General features: G+C 40.3%; 1 protein-coding gene across 3 annotated transcripts in view; it reads right to left on the bottom strand.

Annotated features, from left to right (window-relative positions):
• The window catches only part of RASSF8 (Ras association domain family member 8), a 145,265-nt gene that overhangs the window by 1,053 nt on the left and 120,376 nt on the right, over positions 1-23,836 (bottom strand). For all 3 annotated transcript variants that reach the window (XM_044993804.1, XM_044993823.1, XM_044993813.1), the window contains exons 3-4: positions 4,107-4,993; positions 256-400 (exon numbers count right to left, since the gene is read on the bottom strand). In XM_044993804.1, coding sequence (XP_044849739.1) covers positions 256-400; positions 4,107-4,993 — 1,032 coding nt within the window. The remainder of the gene's footprint in view (positions 1-255; positions 401-4,106; positions 4,994-23,836) is intronic.

The raw sequence follows: 23,836 nt of genomic DNA, 5'->3' as shown, positions 1-23,836 counted from the left end.
ACAGTGGTTCCACCATTGCCACTAACATAATTTGTATGAGTATATTTATAATTATATTTCATTGTGTGTGCGCGCGCGTGTAATGTGAGATTTTTTTTATGTACGAAAAGAGAACTTGCATAGCATATTCTTGCTATTTATTTATACTGAGGGACTAGCAGATAATAAAGAGTTCATTTGATGTTTAATTTATTAGTGTTAAAGGAAGAGGGAAGTGTGTTTTTTTCTCCTTACAAAACTTCCAAATTTGTATACCTCTTTCAAGTTGTGTGTGTGAAGCCTCCACTTCAGTAGGGTCTGCTGGTAGCACTGTGACCTTTGTTCCTGTTTGCTGGATAAATTGTTGGAGATTTACTTGTCTTAGCTCCTTTGTTAGCTGCTCCAGTTCTTGTTCTCGGTCCTAAACAGAAGGGGGGAAAATGAGTCTGTTTAGAGGTGGGTAAGTCTGGAACGGATGTTCAAAATTCTATCCATCCATTTGTCTCTGGGGCAAGTCATTTTTTTTCTTTGATGGGTAAATGGAAAGTCACTAGCTTTTAAGATATTGTTTTGCTGAAAAATGGTTTGCAGCATAACTTACAAAAGTAAAATGATACTGAGTCATGTGGACCTATCTACTTGTTAGCAGTTATCAGATCTTTATATTTGCTTCCTTGTCCTCTCTCAGACACTACTCAAGTCACCTGAACAGAAACTTAGCACAACAGAAGCAAGAGGCTCCGATCCGGAATGCTACAGAGGCTGACCTTTTGTTTAAGGCACTGGTCTGGACCCTGAAAATCTGGCTCCAATTTATGACTCTGCCAAAGACTTCTTATATAATTTGGGCAAGTAACTTAATTCCTCCGTGCCTTAGTTTCCCCATCTGTAAACTGGGGATGATGCTTCCTTTCTTTATACCCTTTGTTCTGTATATTTTGACTGTATGCATTTCTGGGCAGAGACTGCTTCTCGTTATGGGTGTACACAGTGTCTAGCACTTGTTTGGCAAGTGCATTTCAGAAATTGCTCTGGTTTTAAGAAAAAAAGTCCTCACAAATTTTTGCCAAAATTCTTCAGAATCTATTTTGTCTCAGCTCACATTAATATATTACATTCTGAAATCATGCACTCAAATGTAAGGAAATTCCAAAAATGGATATTCTCCCCCATTTACTCTAACTTATAAAATACACAAACAGTAATGCACTGAGGCATTCATTTAACAAAAAAGAGGATCAGACGCTAAAAACATGCAAGTGACAACACTAACTGTGAATAACCTCAGCCTTTGGAATTTCCTAACTTCTGAGTGCTGGAGGGTAATATTTTCAAAAGTATCTAAGTCCCATCGAATTAAGCTCCTAAATCATCTAAGAGCTTTTGAAATTTTTCCCCTGAGGTCTCACACCAAACATTGCATCAGTCTTTTTTTTTTTTTTTGCATTTAAAATCTTCTCCTTTTCTAAAAATGCCGATGACAAGGAAAAAAGAAAACTGCTAAATCACAGCATATGCTTGACTCAAGGTGTCCTTAAAAATACAGAGGGAGAAGAGTGATTAGGAAATTCTCACATGCATACATGAAAATGCTGACTTTATAAGTTCATACCCTTAGAACTACTGAACCAGTTTTCCTCCCTTCCTTATTCAGCAAAGACCATAACAAACAAGCCACATTTAAAATTTCTAATTTCAAATCAGCTAGTTATACAAGTACTAACACTTCAGTCTGAGATTATGGAGAAACATATATGCAAGAGAGAGGAGGAGAACTCAAACACAGCTGAACTGATTTTGCTCAAACTTTCTGGAAAAAATCATCATTAGGTTGAGAACAAGCATTGAAAATTTAGCCTAATAGGAATTTGCTTGGGACAGCCACAGCATGTGAAAAAGAGTGAGAATGGGAGTTTGAACTCAGTGTTAGCCTCAGTGGATGTTATCAGCATTGTTATTTAAATAAAATAAATAATTAAAAAGGGGATTCTCCTGGCATCACAGTAACTAAAAGGATAATTTATAATGTCACTGGAAGCCGGAGACGGGCAGCTAGACATACATGCTTAGAGTTTTCATGTGTTTTGTTTCAGATGCCCAAGTTAACCATATTTTTATTTAATAAAAACAGCTTAAATTGATACAGTACAGTGATTCTAAGGATCCCAAAGTCCTTTACATAGTGACAGCAGAATCACTTCACACTACTCAGCCACTGTGGTATGCAGCAGCAGCTTAATACAGGATATTAAAATAAATAACAGTGCTATAACCAACTGAAACTGAGTGGCTTAATTCTAGGGTGCCTGGGATATGAGACATGCCAGGAATAGGGAAATTTGCTTCCCAGTGTCACTGTATCCCCCCTTGTCACTATTTGCTACAAACTGGATTCCCATTTATATTCATTATTTCATGCTCTACTTATGTCCAAGTGACATCATTAACTTTTGCAGGGAATAAAAAGGCAGTGACTTGGTTCTCTGGTGATCTGGGCTCTATAATTGCCTGAGGTAGACAGAAAACAGAATCTTGAACTCATACAGGTCAGGTAGGGAAAAGGAAGAACTATTCTCCAAACAATTGTTTTATAACCTATTAGTTACTTTAACACACCCACTCTGATACTACTTTTGGATCTGTATCTTCTCTCTAAATATTATGCTCCTGGAAGATTCTGGAGAGCAGCACTAGAGAGACAGAAGTTCAGCCTCAAAAAGGCAAAGGACAGACAGGTAGTGCAAGCTTCAACCTTCATTATCCCAGTGTCACTCAAACGCTGACTTTAAAATAGGGACTATTCTTAGGGTAAGAGGAGGGTCCAGGCCTCTGCCAATACTGCCAAACCATAATATAAAATATGGTGGTAACAGTGGCTATGTCGGATGTGGACACTCATCCACAAGGAATTCAGACCACTCAGGTGATTTCACACAGGTCACTGAACAGCCAACAGATGGTAATGACTTTGGGTCACTACCAGTTACGGTTGCCAACTTTCTAATCGCACAAAAACAAATGCCCTTGCTCCACCCATGCCCTGCCCTTTCTCCGAGGCCCCACCCTGCTCACTCCATCCCCTCTCCCTCGGTCGCTTGCTCTCCCCCACTCTCACTCACTCATTTTCACCAGGCTGTGGCAGCGGGATAGGGTGCAGGAGGGAGGTAAGGGCTCTGGCTGGGGGTGTGGGCTCTGGGCTGGAGCCAGGGAAGAGGGGCTTGGGTTCCAGGAGGAGGCTCTGGGCTTGAGCCTAAGGGTTCGCAGTATGGGAGGGGGCTCTTGGCTGACGTAGGGGGTTGAGGTGTGGGAAGGGGTGCGGGCTCTGGGGATGAGGGGTTTGGGGTAAAGGAGGGGCTCAGGGCTGGGGCACGGGTGCAGGCAGGGATTCCGGGTGTGGGCTCTGGGCAGCTCCTATCTCAGACGGCTCCCAGGAAGCTGCTGGCATATCCCTCAGCTCCTAGGCGGAGGCACAGCCAGACGGCTCTGCGCGCTGCCTCCGCCTACAGGTACCACCCCCATAGCTCCCATTGGCCACAGTTCCCAGCGTGTGGAGCCCCCCTGGCAGCGCCTCTGCCTAGGGGCTGCAGGGACATGTTGCCATTTCTGGGGAGCCGCGCAAAGCCAGATAGGGAGCCTGCCAGCCCTGTGACAACCGGACTTTTAATGGCCCAGTCAGCAGTGCTGACCGGAGCTGACAGGGCCCCTTTTCGACTGGGTGTTCTGGTTGAAAATTGGACACCTGAAAACCCTACTGCCTGGCACTGAATCTGCAACTAGAGGTGAAATGTTCTGTGTTGCATTCAGCAGTAATTGAGTCCCTCTGAGTATTTACAGAGCAAGCACACAAAAATCTTTATCACCTAACCTGAGAGACTAAGGGGCAATTAAAAAGGGAGGGGGGAGAGCATGAGACAGAATCACTTATGTCATGGGATTAGGACTGGATTAGGACTGGCTGGTCCAAAAATTGGAAATTCTGAAAATTTCTGATGGAGAAAAGACAGACAAATTTTTTACAAAAATTGTCATGGAAGATTTTCCCTGTTTTTCTAACCAGCTCAGTCAGATCTTTGACTAATTAAAACTTAAACCTGCTCTCTTTCCCCAGGCAGAAAAGGTGTTCTTACCTGTAATCTTTTGGTGGCTTGGCCCAATGACCTTTCTACAGCTTTAATGCCATTTTCCAGCCTCAGACTCTGTTGGCCCTGAATATCAATGTCACCTTTTACCTTCTCAATCTTCTCTTTGACCTCTTCTTCATTCACCTGCGACTCCTGAACTTCCCGGTGCAACTTCTCTGCTTCAAGGCCACTCTCCATTCTGTGGATTTGAGTCATATAGTCTTTTAACTTGCTCTCGCACTGCAGGATCCTTTGCCTGATCTCCAGGAGTTGTTCCTTCAGCTGCTTCTCGTTCTCTTGCTCAATCTGCAGTTCATTTTCCCAGAACTCTTCCTCTTCAATCTCTACTTCATTTCTTTTGATTTTCTGCTCAAATTTGATAATTTCCTCTTCCAGGCTGGAATTGTATTTCTGTTCCCAGTATCGGATTTCAGCCTCATTTGAGTCCAGCTGCTTCTCAATGGACTGAAGCTTCTCAGTCTGGAGGTGGATCAGTTTTTTCAACTCTTCACCTGTTGTCTTACAGTTGAGCACCTTTTGCTTGAACTCAGATTCTTTACCTTTCCCAAAAATGTCCATTAACCCTTTTGCACCCCCAGTGAAGGTCAAAGACTTCCTTTTTGGCTCCCTCCTTTTTATTAATTTGTCATTCTGAGGCCTTAGCTTGGCTAATGGAGGTAAGCTTTGTCGGTACAAAGTTCTTTCAGGTATTCGAGCAACACTGTCTGAAGTTGGCCTCTCGCTGAGGGATGGCCCTGTGCGGCGTAATATTAACTGCACATCACTTGCATACTGTCCCCATTTGTTCAATGAAATTATAGGATTTTCATGAGGTGCCAAATGCCTCTCTGTATCTCTCCATTTTTCTATCAGTGTGTATCTTCCGGTACGACCTAGGGGAGAAAGGATAATGAGGTGAAAATTGCATGTGTAATACCTAAAACAGTCCAACAGAGGGAACTATTGGATAAGGATATCTACTGACAAGTTATAAGCGTGCTGCATAGTCTAAATAATCCCATCATACATTTTAAGGCTAGGAGGGACCATTACGATAATCTAGTCTGATTTCCTGAATAACACACACGATAGAATTTCATTCAGTAGTTCCTGGATCAAACTCAATATCCCAAGTTCAATATCAGAGCTCTAGTCTCCCACTGATCTTAGAGTGTACGTTTAAGAAGTGGTATATGGGAGGCAGATGTACAACTCTAGTTTACAATAGGATTAGCACAGATTTTTTTTGTATGCACCTCCCATACAATGCTTTGAAAATTGTTAGTCTACACAGTGTTAATCAATTGCAATTGCACCCATAGGGAGCAAGGTGCTTTCCAACACAGATGAAGACAAAGTCATCTACTATACTGGAACATGTTTTAAGTGAGGGCAACAACATCTGTTTTGTATAATTTTGCACAAAGTAATATGATGGGTGCCCTAAGACAAGTTCTCTTAACATACAAGAGTAAATGAACAAATTAGTACTGGGTTTCCTTTGAATTTGTGATTTGAAACATAATACCTCATGGAAGCTATAAGAAAATAAATCATATTTTCACTTTGCATTTCAAGATATCAAGCCACCTAGTCTACATTATAACTGTGACCCAATGAACTCGGAATTCTAGCAATGGGGAAAGATGAGAGTTAAATTATTAGAAAGTGACAAATGAGAGACTAGAAATGTTTCCCAGGGTATTTTCTATCTCCATCTATATAATTGGCAAAATTACGTTGTGGTCTCTCCTCTGGACAATAAGTCATCACTTAGGAGCCACTGTTAATAACCACTACTATTAAGACCGTAACCCACAATTAAATCCCCAGTTAAACCAAGACGATGCTGACAACATTATTCTAGTCTATGACGACTGCTAAGCCATGATCAGCATTGTATTAACTAACGTGGTTGCTGACAACCATGTCCAGACTTCATACAGTAGACAAGGCTAAAGAGACACCACTAGAGGTTGCCAGACTTGGTGATTGCAGATACCTGGCTCAGAAAATTTACATAGCAGCGACCAATCAGATCTTTTTTGGGCTTCAGAGGATTCAGAAATTTGCTTTGATATATTGAATCCTTTTACAATTGTTGGGACGATCTCTGATCTTTATCCAAGGCTTTACAATACAATATGGTTATATTTTCAATAAAGGAGAAAATAAATTATGTTTTTGCTGCCACCAAATAATCCTTTACATATTTATTCAGGGCCCAGGGTCATGTCCTCCTTGCATTCCTCTATAATTAGACTCAACAGAATTAGATTTTTAGAAATTCAATGGATATTCATATTTGTAATCATTTCCCCATTTTAATTGATTAAAATGTTCACAGTTGCATGAAATTATGGAAGGGGCTAGAAAATAGGTAGGAGATCAGCCAATTATTTAGATATTGAGATTCAAAAAGTTAAAGCTTTATCACCATTCAAACACAAATTGTCAACGTCACATGTCAAAACGAAGTAAATATCCTTAAATCAGACTTGAATATTTTCTTGGGCAAAGAAAGAAAAATACTGTTTATCCTTAAATTTCAATTAATTCTACAGAAATATTTTTCCCCGTCAGTTGATGTGGTTCCCCCTACCTTGTGAAGACTGTTTTATTGAGAACAAACAAAACAGAACACCCTGAGAAAGAGTCTAACTGCTTTCAAAGCATGCTATGCAATAGCTTGTGACAAGCTCCATAACTATTAGTTATCAGAAAAATGTAATCACATGCTCTCTTAATACAACCTCTCAACACACACATTCTTCAGGGGAAATCAGAGAATGAGCCAGGCAGTGCTGGGTTTATTTCATCACTTAATAAGTGCAAGTCTTTTTAAAATTTCTCCTTTTCCGAAGCAATTGTAATTGCTCCTTATCCCAAGTAAATGTGAACAATGGATGTCTATGGGATAGAATTTCTTCCCTTTTTCAGCTTTGGACACACTAAGGGCATGTCTACACAGTCCGTGGGGGGAGAGCCTCCCAGCCCAGGAGGCTTCAGAACCTGAGTTCCAGCCCAAGCTGCAACTTCAGAGCACCGTCTACACAGATATTTTGAGAGAGCTAGTCCGAGCCTGTCTACCTTGATTTGGAGGCTCACTGCCGTGGAGCTGTCTAGACATACCCTTATTGAAGAGGCAGATGGGGAGTTAAGGTTATATCATGAGAAGCCCATGACAGAGCCATCTGGAGAGATCCAAAGCAAAGATAACCATCCCCCAAACCACTATCCCTTTCCAAAACATCAAAAGGTATTTTAACCTTGTGTAGATTTGCCTCTGGCTCGCAATTACATTTTCTCAAGACAGCACTCTCAGATAGAATTTTTAGGACACACACAGTGCTGTTGTAGGTCAACTAATTGATATCATCGGATATAGTCCGACCATCCTGGGAAATGATGCTTTACAGCATATAGCTAATGCATCCAAAATTACACCTCTACCCCGATATAACATGAATTTGGATACAACGCGGTAAAGCAGTGCTCTGGGGGGCGGGGCTGCGCACTCCAGCAGATCAAAGCAAGTTCGATATAACATGGTTTCACCTATAACCTGGTAAATTTTTTGGCTCCCGAGGACAGTGTTATATCGGGGTAGAGGTGTACTTCGGTCTCACTTTGGGAGCTCCTACTTCACTATGCCCAGGAACTAAAAAAGAGATTGAGAGGGATTGACTAGAAGAGAGAAAACTAGAGCTGACTAGTCATATTAACAAGACAAGGTGGATATAAGATCAGTTATTGGATCACCATCTGTTGGTGAGAGAATGAAGCTTTTGAGCTTACACAGAGCTCTTCTTCAGAAGCCCAGACCTGAAGAAGAGCTCTGTGTAACCTCGGAAGCTTGTCTCTCTCACCAACAGAAGTTGGTCCAATAAAAGATATTACCTCATTCAATTTGTCTCCCTAATACCCTGGGTCTGACATGGCTACAACAACACTGCATATAGTCATATTAATGATATTTAGCCAGTTAGCAAGAGGGAAGGGAAGAATAGATCTCAATACATTTCCTCTATGAGAGGAGTGTGTGTGTGTGTATGTATGCAAAGATTACCCATTGTTCCCACCCCCATGAAAGAGAAACAGAATGAGGTAAGTAAAAATGGAAATAGCAGGCCAAACTCAAAACTAAAAACCTGTTTATAGTGACTCAAGATAAGCACTGGAGGAAATTCTATTGGTGTACCAGTCTATTTGGCTGAAATTCTTGGAATCAGTTTTGATGTTTATTGGGATGAAAGTAGAAATAGGGACTTACCAGTACGGGGCTGGGTTGGGGCCATCTCTGGCCCCTGGAAGGGGCAGGGCCTCAGAAAGAAGGGGCAGGGATTGGGGGGGGGTGTCAGAGCCAGCCCCGGCCCACCCTGTACCGTTAAGTGCCCTCCCCCGCTGGGGTAGCAGTGGCAGCTGGGGGCTCCGGCAGCAGTTTAAAGGGCCCAGGGCTTGGCCGCTGCTACTGTCCCGGGCCCTTTAAACCACTGCCAGAGCCCCCAGCTGCTGTTGCTACCCCAAGGCTCCGGGGGCTATTTAAAGGGCCTGGGGCTCCCCTGCTTCTACTGCCCCAGCCCTTTAAATAGCCCCTGGAGCCCTGGGGTAGCAGCGGCAGGGCTCCGGGGGCTATTTAAAGGGCCCAGGGCAGTAGAGACAGCAGGAGCCCCGGCCCCATGCTGCCGCTACCCCAGGGCTCCAGCTATGGGGCTCTGGCAGCAATTTAAAGGGCCTGGGGCTCCAGCCACTGCTGGGAGTCCCAGGCTCTTTAAATTGCTGCCTGGGGAAGCCGGGCTGCCCAGGTACGGCACATCGCCTTACTTTCACCGCTGATGTTTATTGGAATAAAGTAGTTGAAAAAGAGCCAATGTGCCAAGAGACACAGTTGTAGATATTTGCCAACCCAAAATATTCTACATGTAACATGCAGTATCTTAGAGTTTGTACTAAGCATCCATGTCACTACTGGTAAATCAAGTTCACCATGGCAAATTAAACACTACAAATCCAGGAGAGGAAAAACATGTTCCAGAATCTCAGAGCAAAGGTTGTAGCTTTGCACTCTACTTTGTTAATCCTAAAGGCTCATAGCTCTTTTATCTTGCAGTCACAGTAATGCTACTAATGTTATTGTGTGTCAGAAAGAGCCAGGTTCAAATAAACCTTATAAGTCTAAACAGCAGCCCACTGGGTGATTGCTTAGCATGCAATTTCCATTCAGTTTGCTACTAAATGCACGACTGTAAAGCAACACGAGAACAAGGAAAAATAAGGAGATAAACATGGCAATCTCAAAAGAAAATGCATGAAGGGTATTTACTGAAGTGCTGGACAAAAACATAGCTGTTCATATCTTGGGTTATGGCTCAAGGTCAACATACAATCTTAAAACAATAAACGTAATGGTCCCAACTCAGCACAAAAAACTGTGGCCCAGATTGCAGAGTTAGTGATTTTATATAGTGCAACAACCATGCTTTGAATCCAGTGCTGCCCTAAAACAAAATAATCTTTTATCCAAGCTAAATATTATTTGATTTGTTCTCCAGGCCACTTCTGGTATAGATTAATCCTCTTTGCTGTAAACAAAGTTCAAACTCCAGTTATAACGATAATGCTAATTCACAAGTAAAAATGCAAACAAAGTTCATTCAAAACAAATCTTAGAATGTTTCAGAATCAGAAACCTTTAAAGCTAAATCATTGTTTAGAATCTGCCACCGTTAGGAATCAAAGCAGCTTGTCTCCGTTTGCTAAGAAAGAACAGTGGTTCTCAGGTTAAAGAAAAATTCACTGTGTTCTGTTTCTTGCAGCATATGTTCCATGCCAGCAACTCATGACTCAGTAAGACACAGTATATCTTTCTGAATTGTGCAGTTTAGCTATCTAATCACACAAATCCAAAAAATGAGGTTGAGAGAACATTGAAGTTGTACAGTTAAGCACCAAAAGGCATAAAATGTCAAAAGCTAAGGTTGCATGCAGTTTTAACTATGACCCCTTGTGCATATACAATACAATCTTTATTTACGATCCCTGCTTACTACATCCCAAACAATACAATTACACATTTTTCTCTACTCACTAAGGTACGTGTGTAGCATCTTAGAATCGTCTTTTGTTTTTGTATATGTCTGCTGGGTCAATGTGCCAATGAAAATGGTCTATCGATGGACAAATTATATAGTAAGTTCATTATTGAGAGAAAAGGAGTCAGAAGTTCCGTACTATACAATTTCCCTTCAGACAAGCTGCAATTCAGGAGATGAAGAAGCTAGTGACAAACACAGGTCCCCTACATACGCCAACAATTTTTCCACTAGTAGCCTACTAGTGTTACACTTCCATCCGAAGTACACAGTGTAATAAGGACTGTACTTTGCAGTTTTAATATAAAATTATTTCCATGGGCTGTTTTGTAGTTCTGCGTTTTGCCAGAAACGACACAAATGCATATGTGCTTGTATTTTTTTTAAAATTGGCAAGATCACGTATACAGGTTTGGCCGCAGCTTTTTCAGACAGCCAGAGTTAGCTCTAACAAGTGAGCTGTGCCAGCCACTGCTACACTGGAGAGTGAGACACCAGGCTTAGTACCTAAACACCAGCACCTTGCCTGGCAGTCCACTCTACTGCTAGTCTGGCATTGACCTAAGTTTTAGGGTATAAGAGAGAGAGTTACACGGAACTGTGATTAAACTAATAAAATATAGTTACTGTGGAATTAAGGTCTTTTTTAAACTAACCTGGAAAATATGGATTTGTAGATTATACTTCATGACTATAGTTTAAAATTAAAAACGAGCAGGCTTCTGGTCCTGTTTAACCGTGATCATTTAAAACCTGCTTTACAAGCTCAGCACTTCGGTTGCAATCATCCCACACAGTATTATTTCTGTTAGTTAAAAACCAGTGGAAGTTCAAAGTAAAAGTGGTACCATTTCCACTCTCATGAAATACCTTTGCTGGGACCATAATACAACTGACCACCAATATGGCATTTAAAATCAAAGAACACATTTTCACGATTGCACTGCCCAATGTGTGATACACACACCCTGAGCTCGTTTGGGCAGAGACTATCTGTATTTGTTACATGTCTGTTCAGTGCAATGGGGCTAGGGCCTTTAGTTACTACCACAATACAAATAATAAAAACAGTATTAGTAGCAATGATAATGAAAACACAGAATACGATTTCAATGGGATGGTCCGATTGAAAAATGGAATTATCCAAATTTGAACTAAATACAAGGACATTTAGTCTTTTGTGCTCCTGCTTTCTTTGTAAGCCCTCAGAAACCATCTTTTAGCTCTGTTTGTACAAAGTGGGGTCCTGCTCCATAACTAGAGCTCCTAGACACTATGATAATACAAATAAATAATGTCCCTTTAATAGCCTTGCGGTGCTTGTGTATCAGATCAAACCAGGAGGCTTTTGCAATGGGACGTGCAGTGGGAGGGAGAGAAGCAACATCTACTCTTGTACTACGAGATGTGAGGTGTGAAGAAGAGCACTGTGCTCGTGCCTCAGTCTGGATTCCTAACATGCCAAGATATTGGCTCTTCTCCTGACCCTGACAACAGTTTTCATTGGTAGATCTTGGGACTTGTAGGGGCCCTAACTGCAGTGGAGGACAAAGAGACAGAAAGGTAAGTGAAGGAATGGAGAGAAAGAATGTGAGACTTTGAGAAAAAAGAATCAGTGCCTATACCATTCCCAGTCTTCATAAGCCAAACCAGCACAAGACAAGAAGGATCAAGAAGAGACGGTAACATGAGAAGCAGGACAAATTCAGAGAGAGAGAGAGAGAGAGAGAGGTGCAATCAATAAGGTAGGTTTTTGGTGGTAGGGTAAAGCAAGGAGAGAAGAAAAAAAACAAAAAAACAAAGCAGGACCTAAAGGATACAGGGTAAGAATGATACACTAATAGGCTGGGTAAAGAGAGACAGTGACATGGGGCAGAAGAATAAATGAAAATCCCAGAGTGTCCCAGTTTGAAATTAACAGATTCATTCTGTGAGGCCCAAACAACGAATAGTATAGACAAGATAGAGCAGGTTCTTCTGTTCACCTTCTCTCATCATACAAAAGGACAAGGGGACATTCCCTGGAATAAAAGGCAGCACATTTTTAAACTCACAAAAGTAGTACTTTTCCCTTGCAACATACAATCAGCTTTTGGAACTCACTGCCATAAGATAACACTTATTAGGATTCAAAAAGGGACTGGGCATTTGTATGGATGACAACAATATCCAGAGTTACACCCACCAAGAGTTTGGAAGGAATATAAACTCTCATACTTCAGGGCTTAAATAAAATTTTAACTGTTGGGGATTACAGGAAGTTTTCCCTGTTGCCAGGTTATTCCACAGGTGTCTACTGCCAAGGTTCTTCCACTTCATTGTGACACGTGGCACTGGCCATAGTCAAAATAAGACAGTGGACTAGATGGACCTTGGGTCTGGTCCAATCTGGCAATTGCTAGTCAAGATGTGACCGCTATAAAACCAGCTAGAAAAAGAGAGCCATTTGTTTATCCAATGTAAGAAACAAATAGGACTAATCTGGTCCCTTTACTATGTATTTGGATCTCTCACATGTGGCGTTCTAACCCCAGGAAAGAGATGGGAGAGAGAGAAGTTTAACTCTGCCTTATTTATCATGACAATTTAAAAGGCTGTTTTCTAACATGGTTGTTTTTAGAGAAATTACATATGGCTGAATTGTACTTTTAATCAACTTTTTTTAAAAAAATGTGCGAAACATTTTAGGTCAGATTTTATTTGATTTAGCAAAAGTAGCAACGCTAAAGCTCTAATGGTATTGATGGAAAAATAATTGCTAGTAATTTTAATAAAAATTTAAGGTTTAAACTCAATACCTTTGAACTATGAAGCTGACATTTGATCCACTAAGTGACACAGGCTTAAGCAATTTAAATCCATAACAATTTAAAGGCATTATTCTGGTTACCTGAGAACTCATTTTCCATTAAATGTCAAGAATGATTAAAAGTATCAAAAACTTAAAAATAAAGACTAGAGAGTTTAAATTACTATGTGCTCCCATGATCTCCATCCATGCAGTAATTAATGGAAATCAGATTTAGATCCTAGTCTTATAAAAACATACACACACGCTCAACTATACTGATGTAAATAGTCCTATTAAATTCAATGAGACTGCATATGTGTGTCAAGTTATTCATAGGCATAAGTATTTACGTGACCTGGGCATTAGGGCTTGTCTACATGAGACGTAACAGTGCGGCAAATCAAGGTGTGAATGTACAGTGCACCACTTTGCTGTACGGTAGCATCCTATGTGGAAACTGCTACGGCACAGCAAAAGTCCTAGAACGCTACTGTACACCAAGCTGCACTCTGGGGACTTTAGGTGGACTGTGCAAGTGTCCACACAGGATGATACTGTACAGCAAGCTGATGCGCTGTAGATTCAACACCCCACCTTGCTACATGGTAACTTGCCATGTAGAAAAGCCCTGAGCTTATGATGTCCTCCTTCAATAAAAAAAAGTGTGAGCACAAGGTAATACCTCTATATTCTGGCAAGCTATTATTTTATTATAAAATACTTTGCACTCTATTGACTTCCATCTGAGCACCTCAAAGTGCCACACAAACATTAAGCCTTACACATGATATAACAATTTTACAGATGGGTAAAGTCAGGCAGAAGATGTTTGAGTAAGCAGCTTGCCCAAGATCAGAGAGCAAGTCATGGCAGATTTGATGATAAACTAGTTTGGTTCAGAGTTGCATTCTCTACCACTAGACAAGACACTCCACCTTATTAAAAAGAGCAGCAAAACACAAACAATGTATTTTATGTGAGGACAGTGTTATTAGGTCTGTGGGAAAAAGCCAGAAAACGTATTTGAGCAAGGCAATATCCCAGATTCTAAAACACAAAGTTGTGGGGTCATCCCATCTCACTCCTATCTTATACTTCCATTCTATTATTAGCTATTTACATATTTAATTTGTAGTGTGGTTGTTGCAGTGTTGGTCCCAGGATATTACTGAGACAAGGTGGGTGAGGTGATCTCTTTTATTAGACCAAATTCTGTTCGTGTAAGAGACCAGTTTTTGAGCTACACAAACCTGAAGAGCTCTATGTAACCTGAAAGCTTGTCTCTTGCACCAACAGAAAATGGTCCAATAAAAGATATTACTTCACCCACCTCATCTCTCTAGAAGTAACATATGCAAGTTTTAAATTGTACTACTTTATACTACACGATTACACTGATTTTTTTTAAAAAAAACCCAAACTCAAGCAATAATGTGCTCTTTTTTCCTAATCCACTGTAGATTTAGTACAACTCAGTTTCATCTCAGAGCTTTTACAACAGGTGTGTTCCACAGCCAACTTTGGCGTTTTCTTCAACGGAAATTACTCGCCAAAAAGGTAGTGTTTATGTGATTCCGCAGATCCAATCCTAGCTAAGCCATATAATGCTGTAATGCATATTTGGAACAGCTTTAACAAATCTTTGCTCTTTCTTTATGAGTCCATCTAGCTTTCACAAAGAAACAAATACACTCCAGGAAACCAATAAAATATTGCTTTGATGAACTGCATTTTTTTTGAAGAGACAGCTGTGTTTCTTGTTCAATGGGCCCATGTTTTGCTGGTATTCTGCTACAGCTAAAAACATCCCTATTTAAAGCAATTCTGTCATTTTAATTATTTTCCACAGGAAACTGACTAGGACAGAAAAAAAACATAAAAGGTCTTTGGTTAGGAATTCAAACTTAACCTTCTGGAGACTGAAATATTCTATTTCCATGAAACAAACATACATTGTCGTTTTGACTATTAAAGACCCATTTATTCCCTGGAGGGGAAGGAAATTATAGCAAATGCAATGGGTGGTTATAGGGGGTAGGCGTCGGAGGAAATCACTACTGAAAAACAGGACAAGTGTACTGATGACAGTAATATTCAATGTTCTTCCTCTGGAGGATAAGTCATATTTTAGCAAGGTAGGGAGAGGAATTTTGAATGGAAAAACACTAAAGAAAGATTACTAGTATCCACCTCAGGCTTCCCATTCTAATCAGGTAGGAAGGTTACACTATGTTCTTTCACATAGGGATCATTTTTATTCTACAGCCCCAAACTTGCAATGTGATCTGCATAGGTGGACAGCCGTGCCCACTTGTACCACAATGAAGGACTAGGGCAGGGGTAGGCAACCCATGGCATGTGTCAAAGTTAGACTCAGGACTCACAGTTTGTCAGACCACTCTGTTTTATTAGCACAGCGCTTCTGCTAATAACACCCAGATAATGTGAGCCCCATGCAAGACACAAACTATCTTATTTATACAGATAAAAGGATGAGAACTTAACAAGATAACAAAGGGAGCAGAATCAGATAAGTTTACCTGGGTTAGGCATGCATATTTTATTCCCTTACTAACTACTACCCATCTTCTGTTAATGTTTTGCCATTAGCACCATTGTTTATGCCTAATGTTTCTTTTCCTGGCACCTGTATTTCAACATTTCTTATTTCTGCTTAAAGGTACATACAACATTTCTTTAATCCATTCTTATTTTTACAATATAATTTATTCTACTTTCACAATCCCTCCTTTTGGTCAAGCTTACGCCATGACCAAAATTTTACTGGGTTTTACATATTAACCGTTTTTTTATCTCTTTGTTCATTAGCAATATTTAAAATTATTGTATTAGCACTCTGTTCTGGGGCAGTTACCTGAGTAGCATGCCTTACACAATTTTGGGTACAACAGGAGACTAACTGAAAACATACAAAAATTATTAGGATTTCAAACAGGATAGTTAGGGCTTCCTGAAACAACCAGTTTCCTATACCACAGAATACTTAGCCACTTCCATAAAGAACTTGGCTTTTTATGGGGAATATATGCGATTTGTTCTAAGTGGCTAGCGTGATCTATTACCTTATTGGTATCGTCAGGTATAAACACACAACATTGTTTTTTTTTTTTTAATGAGAGCACAGGTCCCTCCTTTGGCCGCCAGCACTATGTACAATGCCTGACGTTTTTGGAGGGCCACCTGTCGGACCGCCCCTGTTTCTTTGGCCAGGGCTCTTAAAACTTTCTCCAGTTTTATTTGCCATTATTTTAACTACTTCTTTTAACCTCAGGAGCCTTTTTGCCCGGTGTATTACTCCCCCAAGTGGGTTAAAGGAACTGCCAATAGTCTCTTCCCAGGTGTCATTACTGTTCCATATTGTATTAAACGGACGAGGTCCTCCAGTGAGGTCTGGGGAATTGAGTGGGATAGCCAGGACAGGAACATCAGTTTGACAGTGGGCTGAGATGTGGCTGCAGACCCAGCATTTAGAAATATTAAGGGTCTGAGCTATCCACACTTGCTGCTGGATAAAAGAATTGTCATTGTGGACTCCCCCGACCTTCAGACACCAACAGCCGAGGAACAGGCACCACATGTTGGAGGCAGGGCCCTTCTGGTTCTGACAACCTCAACTGAGGGAACTGTAGTCACAGTTTTATGTCCACCAGGCAGCAGGCGCTAGGCTCACTACTGCTTTTTCTTGGGCCTTGCTTTAGGTAGTCGTCTGCTTCTGGCAACCCTTACGAGAACGTAGATTGTAAGGTATTGCAGGCTGTTCCTCTACGTCATCTTCTGGAGTCAAAATTGACTCTGCGTGGTCCTGAGGTGATGATTGGTTCGCTGGGGTGGTGCATTCTTACACGGCAAAGCATGTATTCATGCTGCGGATGCCAGACAGTTTAACAGCAGTTTGGGTAGTAAGCAGTGCCTGATGATTCTTTGATACTCTTTAAGTCTTTTTGCTTCTTTTCTTGACTCTGGCTATAACAATGGCCTTCACACCTTATCTTTTCCTGATGCATTCATTCCTCATTCACACAAACAGATTGAGAATACAAACAGTAGTATTTTATATTGAGCAAAAAGGCATTGCAAATTAAACCTTGCTAAGTTTTACAATTAACCAAGACAATTTACATTGAGACCCAGGCCTTCAATGTTTCTCTAATTTACTTAACATAGACACAATAGAGAATCCTGTCTCTTACTACCTAAATCTTAAAACAAAGAGTTAGAGAGGGCCCAATTTGTAATGCATATGGGAAAACAGAATCTTATAGTCCCAGAGGGTCATTTCTTTCTGCTATTCAAAAAGGGTGGCTGGTAGGATGAAATCAAATTATACATTATAAAGTCCAGCTCCTACATATCCCCCTTTTGACACTAAGATTATCAATCGCCAGTGTCACTTCTTATGTAGTAAAATACTGGGAGGTGATTTGGGCCTGTGGCTTTAGCTGTGCATACATTTGTTTTATTTACCAGCATATTTTAAACATTTTAATTAAACACATACAATTTAAAACCAAAAACAATTAGGGGTAGTAACATTAGTATGCCAGTAGTTGTGGGAGACCATCCAGATAATATGAATGGTTCTGTTTCCCACATTGTTTTGTTACCTTTTTAAACAGATAATGGGTAACTGTTTGCCATTTAATGCCAAGACTGATAGAGAACTCAGCTAAATCAGTGCTTACAGTAAGCTGAGACTTTTTGGTTGTGGCAAATAGTAAATGTGATTATTGGTAAACACAGTACTTACATTACATGTACATTTGTCTACTGGTGGGTTGCTAACACTTTTATTCTTTTAAAACACTTCTTTCCAAGAATTAACACACACATTGCCCGTTATACAATACTTTGGCCTAATTATTAATTTTATCCCACATACAGGATCCTAGTGAGGTGTCTTTACTACAGAGCTTTGGAGCAACAGGCATGGATAAGCATACCCACTTTTGAGGAGTTCACGTGGTACAACCTCTAGTGTCCAATAGTTTCCCTTCCTCCCCAGCCCACTGGCTTGAGGTTTGAGGTAGCCAGAAGGATCCCAGGTGCAATCTGTGGAGTGGGCTAACTTTTCATTTTTTTTGCTTCCAGAGCCTGTTGGTGTGCAATTTTAACAACAATTTCTTCACTTAACAAATTATGTCTTACCGTACTGGAGACATACTGCATCCAGTTATATTGATAGGTATTAAACAATAATCTTTTCCTTTGATTTAACAGATGCATCAAAACCTTAATATTTTCTGATATTACCCAAAACATCTTATGTTCTAAATATCTGCATTTTAGTACATTTCATAGCTATTGCAGTATTTTTTTTTTTAACTTATTTGTTTTTGTAATAGGTTGTTCTGTAGCTGGTATTAGCTGTTTCTGATTTTCTGAAAGACAAAAATAACATTTTTCTACCCCTTTCAGGGTGGCATTGATTGTTGCTTAAAATATTCCTTTCTTTTACAAATACCCTTGCTGATTGCAGGCAAAACAGAGGAATTACCCCCATATTTTCCTGTGGTTTTTTTGTTCTATAGGCAGGCCAGGTTTTAATGGGTTCTACTTTTTAAGAGTTATGGGGAAATTATTCCACTGTTGAGGTATACCACCTCATGAATTTAATAACTAAAGTTTTTCTTCTTATATAGCAGACCAAGTTTGTAATGTTTTTCCTGCTGTGTTAAGCTTTAAGTTTATTCACAGGTAATAGCTGAGAAGCATTATTACCATATTACCTTCAAGGTTTTTTTCAAAAATCATACACACTATACGTTGTTACAGGGGTACTTACTAACATTAAATTTATTTCAATGTTTAATATTAACAATAACATTTAGCATCAAATCTCTTAAAGGGATCTTGTTATACCATGTCTTTTATTTAGGCAATTTCTTCTGTCCTGGCAGTTTTTACCTTCCTTTATCAGTTAGGTAATTTGCATTAACACAGGCTTGGCTTGTGGATTCAAAGCCATTAGCAGAGCTCAGAGACTTTGTCTTAAAAGGGACACAATTAACTTCCACCAGAGTTTTAATTTCTTTCCACTTTCAACTCCTGCTTACAAAACACACAGAGATCTGAAAAAGAAAACAGTCTATTGCGGCTCTTTTTGGAGCCCTAATAGGATTTTAATTCAGTAGCATATTTCATTTGTATTTCTTTTACCCCTTTTTACAATATACACTGCACATGTCCTAGGGAAAAAGCACATTCCTTCTATATTACAACTTTTTTTTTTTTAAACATTAGCCATATCAATTTTTACATACGATGTAACTGTTTCTTTTTTCTTACAGAGTTTTCATGTACCCTTATCAAAAGTGACAGTCTGATTACACAGAGCCATTTTAAGGCTCAGTGTTTTTAACATTGCTTCTTTTTGTTTTGTGCACCTCACCTCTGCTGTTGCTTCAGAGGGGCACTGTTAAAATATTTTAATTCTTTCACTACAGCTCTTATCTGCTATTGTTACCAAAAAAAACAACAACCAACCAAACAAAAAGACTCCAGAATCTCTCCCTATTCTCCTGATTTTGACTGCCCTATTGCAGCCATGACTTGGTTTTTATTTAAAAAAACATTTTAAATTTTATAAAGAATCAAGTTACCCCTTAAGGGTTAAATGCTAAATCCCAAAGCCAAACAACACTAATTACCTGTGTCTTGCAAAAAGGTCTGTCAGTTTTGCAACTTTGAATTAAGAGTCAAATGAATTTTTAGTGGCATTAAAAACAAAAACAAAACTAATTTATCTTACACCTACAAAACAGGAGTTTTACAAACCAGATGTGCTGGTTTAGATTCTTAGAACTTTACATATTTCACAGACAACTAGATACATACACATTTTCTTTTCCTTAACATTCCTTTGCACTGCTTTGTTTTTACATAGCTCTATATATATTTGGATTATTTACAGGCATTCTTTTGGAAAAGGGCCCATTTTCCCTTCAGAATGGCTGCAAAGAAACCAAGAATTCTCTCTCTTTAACATGGTCCTTTTTAACATTTTCACAAAGTTTAACTGCTTAATTCTCTCCAGCCTTTGTAGAGTTAACTTTTCACTCTCTTTCCTTAAATCACTCGTTTATCTCCCAAAATAACACCTTTATCACCTCAGATTTCACCATTTTAAGTATTGTTCCAGGGGTTCATGCCTGCACTTACTGCTTTTCTTACTCCTTACACTATGCCCTTAGGGCTTCCAACCTGTTTTTCAGTTGTTTTTTTTTATCTGTTGCTTGCCTGCTTTTCTGGGCCCGATCCTGCTTTTTGTCCTTTTTACAATGAGATGGGAGTATTAAGGGGGTTGGATCGATCCGGGGTGGGTTTTCTGAGAACGGGGTAAAGGGGAGCGCTTGGTCTGGTGGTGGGAGAGGAGGCTTTTAATAAAGCTTTCAACTTATTATTTGAATATTTGAGAGAGGCGAGTTTTTTATTTTGTCCAGCTACGATTTGCCTCTTCCCACCACTGAATGAAACAATTAACCTCTTCTTTAGACAATTTAGTTTTAGGTTGGCCGAGTTTGTCCTTTAAGATGTCCACTCGGTCTTTGTTCCAAGATTTTAACAGTGGCCACTGAGTTTTGGGATCCCCCTGAGTTAGCCTAGACCATTTTTCCAGAAATTTACAGGAGTCCGGACCCTTCTTACAGGAGTCTGGACCCATCCTAAATACATAAAATGAGCCGGCGTTCGTTTAGGGAACTGTCCCTACTTAGACATCTGGTTACCCATACAGGAGGACTTCACACACCAATCGCACAAGAAGGAAATTCGGGTTTGTCAGAGCAATGCCCAGTGCAACACACAAAAGGAGCCCACAGGCTACTGCCTCAATTGCCCTTGCTTTCACACCCAGGGATTTACCCAAAGTGTGGTGCGGCTGCAATTGTGCAGATTCCACTCACTCAGACCGCAGGGACAGGAACCCCTTGGTTGGCCGATCCCCGGACGGAGATGGCACCCAGACTCAAACACTCCACAGGAAGACGGATAGACACAGAGACAGAACAGTCCTCAGTCCGGACAAAACACAGAAATAATTACCTGACCAGATTCCTGATGTCAGATCCCGGGATCCCTACCAGAACAGAGTGGGAACCAACAGGTTCAATGGCGTAGACTTCACTGTGGTCGTGCACCTTTCCGTTCTGGTGGAGGACCGCTCGGGCCAAATGCCCAGGTGCCGGCTTCCACGGTCGTCCTACAAAAACAGTCAGGAATCACACAGCCCCAGTGAAGACGGTTGCCATCTCGGTGGAACCTCCAAATTGTCAAAGTTAGACTCAGGACTCACAGTTTGTCAGACCACTCTGTTTTATTAGCACAGCGCTTCTGCTAATAACACCCAGATAATGTGAGCCCCATGCAAGACACAAACTATCTTATTTATACAGATAAAAGGATGAGAACTTAACAAGATAACAAAGGGAGCAGAATCAGATAAGTTTACCTGGGTTAGGCATGCATATTTTATTCCCTTACTAACTACTACCCATCTTCTGTTAATGTTTTGCCATTAGCACCATTGTTTATGCCTAATGTTTCTTTTCCTGGCACCTGTATTTCAACATTTCTTATTTCTGCTTAAAGGTACATACAACATTTCTTTAATCCATTCTTATTTTTACAATATAATTTATTCTACTTTCACACATGCATGCCAAAGGCGGCACACGAGCTGATTTTCAGTGGCACTCACACTGCCGGGTCCTGGCCACCGGGCCGGGGGCTCTGCATTTTAATTTAATTTTAAATGAAGCTTCTTAAACATTTTAAAAACCTTATTTACTTTACAGACAACAATAGTTTAGTTATACATTATAGACTTATAGAAAGACCTTCTAAAAATGTTAACATGTATTACTGGCACGCGAAACCTTAAATCAGAGTGAATAAATGAAGATTCGGCACACCACTTCTGAAAGGTTGCCAACCCCTGGACTAGGGCCTGTAACGGAATAGTACTTAGTACAGTGGGGTCCTGATCTGTCTGGGAGTTCTAAGAACTGCTGTAATACAATTATTACAGACATGTTTTCACCTTTAAGTTCCTTTTTAAAAAACTTAGCTTGTAGTTTTCAACATTAAAAAAAAGGCGAATAAAAAGAGAAGACCCTCTTTATCAGAAGCTGCACCGGTGAAATGTTCATAAGATCCCTTGCAGAAAAACAGACATACTAATGCTGGTAAGAAGCAGAAAACTAGCAGGGCTTGTCTATTTTAAACAACGAGTACAATGGAAAAAGCAGCTCACATCTCCTGGCAAAAGTTCCTTTTCATAGTGAGACTTCCTGCTTTTCCATTTAAACTGTAAGCTGCTTGTTTTTAATTTTACCTTTTGGAGAAAAAAAAACACAACCACACCTCTCTCTCTTTATGGAAATTATGTTTCTCTGACTCATCCAACATGGCTAAGTTTTCCTCGCCTTGTAACAATCTAGATGAAACCTGTACAGTGTAACGTAATTGTTCCTCAATATTCCAGTGGGAAGTTTTTTCAGTAGAGGTAAACACACAACTTGGTAGTTCTACTTCTTTACTGAAGAGTGTAGATCATCTCCTCCAGCTAAATCATTTCCAGCTCCTTCCAAGACACAGCTATAGGAAAATGTATTATCTGAAAGTGGTATTCCTTCAGCCATAATGATCTCAGATTTTTTTTAAATCAACCTTGCTATTTAGTTCAAAATTTGTGCACTTTTAATGTTTCTTTAATGGCCAAGGAGAACTCCAGATTTAAAAACAAAACAAAAAAACCTGACTTCCAAGCAAGATGGAAACGGAAATCTAATTTGAGTAAAAACTTTGAGCAGTATCTTTTTCTATTTATAGATAAGATAGATGGGGGGGGAGGGGGCAAATGGGATTCTACATGAAAAGTTTGCTGTTTTCCACAATGTACCTGAGCAGTTACATCCATCAGAAATGCAATCTCGATGGACACAAGATAGAAATGTGCTTTCCATGGAAGGGCCAACAGAAGGGGCCACAAACTTGTAAGGCACATGTTAAAAGCCTTATCCTAAATCAAAAGTATGTTAGTGGCAGAACTCTTACTAATTTCCACAGGATCAGGCCCCAAGTCCCCAGGGAGCAGGTCCTCACCTGGTGTAAACTATCATAGCTCCATTGTTTTGAATGGTATTCAAATACCATTCCTCCACCTCAGTCTCTATCTGGCACTTTCGCATCCACAAAGCCTTCACTGAGGGATAAGCAACTTTTGGTGATTTCTCTATTTCTTCCTGAGATGAGGAGGTTTTCAGCAGTCTCTTACTGGTCGAGTGAAGTGAGGCCTAACACTCAGATTGATGGCATTTCTGTGCCTGTAATGTGATAACTTTTGAAGACCTGCAGCACCAACTGGCCACTGTCAAGGTAAGAGGTGATGAAGGCAGGCATCAGGGTTAGGATTTAAGGTTAGGGTCCCTGGAGTGAGTGATGACTGCTTGAGTTAGTTCTGGTGTCAAAATATTCCTGCTCAGGCTTCTCTGTCTGCATTAACAAAGGGGCACCACCAAGGGGAAGATGTTGATATGAAACTGATTAAAACAATGAAGAAAAGAAGAGGAGCAGTTTAGACACCAGTGAAATTTAGGTTTAGTGGCAGCATCTTGTAAAACTTCTATGGGTTCACGGATAGATGGTGTTCCTGCCTGTCATTGTTTGTTTGGCCAATAAGAGATTGGTAGAAGCCCACTCACTACAGCAGGGAATGGAGAAATCAACAAATGGTGCTTAACACACAATAAGGGTTTGGGACAGAGAGGAATTCCAGGAATCGGAGAACCACTGATTGGGTGAGCCAAAACAGCAGGAGTCATTGGTGTACAAAG

This window comes from Mauremys mutica, chromosome 1, assembly GCF_020497125.1.
Source record: "Mauremys mutica isolate MM-2020 ecotype Southern chromosome 1, ASM2049712v1, whole genome shotgun sequence".
NCBI lineage: Eukaryota > Metazoa > Chordata > Testudines > Geoemydidae > Mauremys > Mauremys mutica.
The sequence above is the reverse complement of the archived record's forward strand: the minus strand, read 5'-3'. Positions and strand labels throughout refer to the sequence as shown.